Raw genomic sequence first — 6,000 nt, 5'->3', positions numbered from 1 at the left:
AAATCAAAATCCAGGTTTAACGATCCAGAACCTTGTTGTGAAGGTCAGTATTTGTGACATTAACTTTTTAATTATTATCCCACAAAAGCAGGTCTTATGTTTTCTTTTTAAAACCCATCTGGAAAAACTGAAGACAAGAAGACCAATTATAACACTGCTTGGGTGATAGATGCAGGAAAAAGGAGTGTACTGTAGCTGTCAGGCAGGTAATTTTGCTCCAAGGACAAGCCAGGAAATGGGAGAGAGCTGCAGCTCCCTAAGGTGCAACCCCACCAGCATGCCTCCCCTACGGAGCTGCTTGGCAAATGCCTTGAGTCTCAACTGAAAGAAAGAGCTGAAAAACAAATTTTCATTTGCAGGATTTCACAAAATGTGTTTTGTTGTTGTTGTTTGCTTTATTTTGTTTCCAATTGAAATAAAAGCATAAAGCATTTACATTTCACTCCCCTTTTTAAAAGCCAGACATTTCTTTATGCTTCTTATATGCATTCTTTATAAAGTCATACTTTATACTTCTAGTAGAAAACCATTTTATTTTATTTTATTTTATTTTATTTTATTTTATTTTATTTTATTTTATTATTTTATTTTATTTTATTTTATTTTATTTTATTTTATTTTATTTATTATTACAATGAAAAACTGTTGACTTGTTTATATGCAGGGACTTTACAAAAGGTCTTTTCTGAAAGAATTCAATTTTGACTCCTCATATATGCTTGTAAATCACTGTGGCCTAGAGCAGAGCTCAGAACCTATCAGATGTAATACCTTACGCTGCAAGTATTTTCTTTGACTTGTTTAAGAAAGCCTATGGGGTTGTTCTTCAGATAAAGAAATAAAGTTTCTTATTTTTAAAACATATCTGTAAAGGAGAAAATTAAAAAAAAAAAAGTTGTTGCAACACACTTTATTTTGTCAGGCAAATAATATTTTAGATATTAAATTAAATAACACTATGTTAAACTACATTTTGTTCTTTCTTACACACTATATAATGCATATTCACTGTAATGACAGTTTCATCATGCTAGGAACTTTTACACATACCTACAATTTTTAAAAACAGGATTTTCTTAATAAAACACACATATCTACAGTAACAACAATTGCAAAGAACACATTGTTAGGTCGAGATTTCAGCAAACTTTACAAACTACACAAAATAATAATAACCAAAAAATATCAGTACACGGGAAGTTCTTAGCAGAGAACATATCTTTACATTTTGTGAAGTTATGCCTAGACGTCTTTTTGCTTTTGTATTTTTTAAGAAATAAAATTATATACATAATTTAGTAATCCTCAAAATAGAAAGTATTAAATAGCACAAACAATATTACAGTCCTAAATTTTGGTGTTACCTACAGTAGAGGGGCTACTTTAAACATATAAAAATTGAAGTTTGTCTATTCTGTACATTCAGGGCCGAACCCTCAGCTGGTAGAAACCACAGTAGCTAAATGGACAGCGAGGAAGTTACATTAGTTTATACCAGCTGAGCATCTGGCTCCTGACTACTCTATACACAGGGGAAGGCTGCTAAAGCATGGAAGCTTGGACCAGTTATGCACTGACAGCAACTTATTATATATTTGCTGAAGTTTTCATGCAGCAGGAAAAATGTTAGTTTAAGTATAATCCCTTAAACAGTCATACCATAATAATGGTATATGAAGCAGCTTTAAAAATATTATTTTATAATCATATGAAACTGAGCTATGCTGATTGTTTTGATGGAATCCCTTATTGCCAATATTCTATTAGAAAACAGTGTAACTATAATTTCCGAGGCCTAATGGGGGCCTATTAAAATATCACTGTACCTAACCACTTAAGGAGTAAATTGTACCCTTAAATACTTATTAATCACTGTATTCCATCTGGAAGCAATTATGATCCTCACAATAGACATTAATATCACACTGACTCTGCAGTGAATCTGCTGTGGAAATAAGAGTATGGCAGCATACAGAGCATATGTACTAATGTCATTCTAGGAGGTAGTTTCATTTTGTAGCACTCAATTTTTGGTTTGTAACTTACACACTCCAGAAGTCGGTTATTCTCAGGAAAAAAAAAAAAAAAAAATATATATATATATATATATATATATATTTGTTTTTCTACCCTCAGAAAGTATTTTTTTACCAGTTCTCAAGGCTGGTTCCAAGATCACAGAAATCAAAAAGAAAATTTACCCATTGGCTTCCATGTGAAGGACCTCAGATACCAACATCTACATACTGCAGAAACTTGCATTTAGGCCTTGACTGAGGAAAACACTTAACTACTTGGTATCATACAATCAGGCATTAACACCCCCTTTGAAGCAAGCACTAAGCATGTATACAGAATTCCAAGAGCATCAAAGAAGTCCATCAGCATCAAAGGGTCTTAGGGAGAGTGTTCAAGTAGTTTGATAAATCATGACCCATTTCCCAGCTATTCTGCATCAGGTGGTGACGATCTGACATATCAAACTATGGTATCACCTTAATAACAGAGTTAACTCCATTGCATTGGATCTTAATTCACACTGGCTGAGGTGTCTTCCTACATCCTGTAGAGTTATGCCCAGTGTAGAATCAAAATAATGCCCAAGAGTTTCAACAAGCATCCATTAAATTTTTCAAAACTGTTTTAAATACAGTATCCATGTTACTGGCTGGAGCTAACTTTTTCTTTCCTTCACTGGGCCCAGAAGTTATTTTCACTAAGTGATTTTTTAGAAAGTGTATTTATTTATTTATTATTCATTTATTTATTGAACTGAACATGGTTAATTAGCTTATATTGTTGCATACCATCATAAAAATATCATGTAATAAAACACTTTTTCTAAGGTAGTCACACACATTTAATCCCTACTGTCTATTTCCTGTAAACAAACCCAGTGGCTTCCAGAACACTCTCACAGAATAAAATAATGAACATTTGTCCCTATTTTTTGGCATCAGTGTTGCTCAAAAGGACGCGATTGTTTTGCCCGGGATAGATGATGCACATGTAACCAGTTTTCAATAGACATACTTCATTAGACCTGACAGCTGCTTCTTAAACAAAAATATTTCTATTTAAACATGCCTCTCAAAATGTTGTAATTTTAGTTTTTTGACCCAAACATTTTTTTTTATTTTTTATTTTCTATCTTCTTTTTTTCCCCTTGTTCTTCTTCTCAGCAGAAAACCAACCAAAAAAAAAAGGTATAAAGACTGAAAAATGAAAATCCTTTAATTCTAGATAACATATTTGCAACTTCGAGAAACTAGCTGAAAAAATGTTTTGAAATTTTCAATGACATTTCTGACTTGTTTCTATATTGTAGACCAGCTCCAAATAAATTGTGAAGCAGATTAAAGACAATTTTTGAGTAAACACTGTACAGTATACCCACATTCTGACCTTTGAAAAAAATTGGAGTGTAATTCTTTGAAAATAGCTAAAATACCCAAGACACTTAGGTGTTTTTCAAAATTGTACATATAATGAACATTCTCATCTTAGCTTGTGCCACTTATAAAGCTATGTCATGTCATAGGACATCCTATAAAAATCAATATGAGCAGAGATATTTTAAGTTACATTCCAGACTCATAAATTTATTACAACTCATACTATGCACAATAATCAGTGTTTCCTCTGACAAAGTATAAAAAGCTTTTTTCTCTTTTTCTTCTACTCATTCCTTCATTTGACCTCTGAATGAATGAAACATTTCTACTATGTTTGCTTCCTATATGCATGCATTCACATGATTTGAATAATGAGTGAAAGCAGTAAACCCAGTATAGAACAGTAAACGAGTAGAAACTCATGTTCATAAATGCAGTGCAAGGAAATCTTAGTACCATCTTAATTTGAGCTTGCATCTTAACCCAGATTCTTCCACCACCAATCTGTTTAGTACAGTTCCAAAGTTGCAAGATAATGCATTGATTTTGTAATAATTTCTGTTCAACTGTAATTAAATACTGAGATGTTGAATGTGAATCTGGTTTAAGAACACTCAGTTTTGCTTCTAGGACAGAGCATAATCTAGTGCCAGTAAGCATCTAGGAATGAAAATTCTCCACATCTTTTCTTTAGTTAAGTTACACTGCATTTTATTGGGAGGATAATATTTTCTGAAGCTTGTTGTAATATCATTTAATTTTTCATCATATTTGCTCAAATTTGTTCTCAACAGACAAATATAAGCCCCCTACAGTGAGGACAAAGATATCTCCTACTACTAAATAAAATTAAGATCCAGGTAACTGATTTCTTCTATTTCTACTTTTCCTGCTATTGATAAGGGCCTTTAGTTTACTGTAGTCGCCTCTCATCTTCTGAGATTCTTCCCTCTGCTGACCTTGCTGTCTACTGTCTTTGCAGTATTGGTTAATCATCTGCATTTCTGAGTGGCTGAAAGCTCCCACAAAGTCCTTTGGGTGGAACTGCAGCGCTCGCACTGAGCTGGCCCAGGTCCAAGGGGACCACTTGTCAGTCATGAAGGCCACCATCTCCGTATCTAGCACTTTGAAATTGATTTTTGCTAAGGTTTGCTTGAAGTTGTTCTCTGTTGCGATGCAGTGATAAAGCCCTCGGTCACTGTCTTGGACAGAGCGAATGAGGAGTCCTTGCTCAGTAGCTATGATCCTCTCATTCAGCTTGACCTAAAGGGAGGAAAGGCAGAATGAACTTTTTCAAGAATGTTACAGAACAACGCAGTAGTGGACCTCCTGGCTAAGGCTTCAAATGCCTCTTTCTTTATTAAAGGTTTCTTAAATGTATTATATTTTGCTTTATCATTCATCACAGTGACCACCATTCCTGATAATATTAGGAGAGATCTTACCTCAAAGTAGGTTAGGTGTCACTGAAGAAAATAATTTCAATACTGGTATTCATTATGTTACAGTAGATTTGACTGGGATGAAGACAAAAATGTCAATCTGGAGACTACATGAAAGAAAAGTTTTTATAATGTTCAAGCAGAGAAGCTGAGAAAATGTACTTTTATTTGCCAAGGTTATATTCCTGCAACCATTCCTTCCAGCATCAGATGTTGTGAAACTTCATGGAAGACAGGTGCAGGATTAGGCCAAAGGCTGATCTGTCATTGAACTGAAGGTAGCTTCTGGTTAAATGTTTTGACTGGTAGAAGGTTTCTGGGGCTAACTCCAAAGAACTCTCTTTGAATTGTGGAGTTTAAAGCCAGATAAAAAAAGTTTTCTTCACAGTAGCATCAGCTAGGACTTGGCTCATTGGAAACCTAGAGCAATTTTTCTACTTTCCTATTTTCTTTCTGGTTTCAGACTTTGAGCAGTCCCAGGAAATAGTAACATCATCTGAAGAAAGCAAGTTATGATATTTTGTTGGGTTATAATCTGACTATAAATGACACTGCATGTGTCCCTTAGCATATCAGCTGTGAAAGAAAAATTAACTCATTGTGAAAGAATACCAGTTCTGTCATTTTTATGAATTATTTCTCTATTTTGCCACTGCACTTTGCATTATACCTGACCCTCTTGAAATCCAATGTATTTATTATGCTATTTTGTCATTGCAATTTTTTTTTAGATATTGTAGAGGTAAGATTTTCAGCAACCCGAGAGATTCAGTTTAGCTTGAAAAGTAATTAATCTTGTGATTGATTTAGTTTGTTGCTACTTAAAACTGGATTGATTCTAATACTGTTATTGAACATCAGAAAATAAATAAATAAATAAATAAATAAATAAATAAATAGGGAGAGGTTCTTCTGAAGCAACAGGTTAAAGAATTTCACCTAGATTGTCAGGACATGGCTCGAGTCTTTGAAGAGTGCGTGAGAGAATCAGCATGAAAGACTCAGCAAGAGGCTTTGTAAGTCTTCTCTGATTTTGGAAAATGGCCTGATATGAGATTAATGCTTTCCAGTATTTATAATCTATCAACAGATACCATATTACTTAATTTTTCCTTACAAAAGATATTCCTTTTTATTCATACAGTAACTGCCTTGGATTTGAA

General features: G+C 33.7%; 1 protein-coding gene across 1 annotated transcript in view; it reads right to left on the bottom strand.

Annotated features, from left to right (window-relative positions):
- Window positions 1-895: 895 nt before the first annotated feature.
- Window positions 896-6,000, bottom strand: part of SEMA3C (semaphorin 3C) — a 126,119-nt gene continuing 121,014 nt past the window's right edge. The window contains exon 18 of the mRNA XM_040548530.1: window positions 896-4,658. Within this exon, the coding sequence (XP_040404464.1) occupies window positions 4,245-4,658 (414 nt within the window). The 3' untranslated portion in view covers window positions 896-4,244. The remainder of the gene's footprint in view (window positions 4,659-6,000) is intronic.

This window comes from Cygnus olor, chromosome 1, assembly GCF_009769625.2.
Source record: "Cygnus olor isolate bCygOlo1 chromosome 1, bCygOlo1.pri.v2, whole genome shotgun sequence".
NCBI lineage: Eukaryota > Metazoa > Chordata > Aves > Anseriformes > Anatidae > Cygnus > Cygnus olor.
This window is presented reverse-complemented; position numbering and strand designations above follow the sequence as displayed.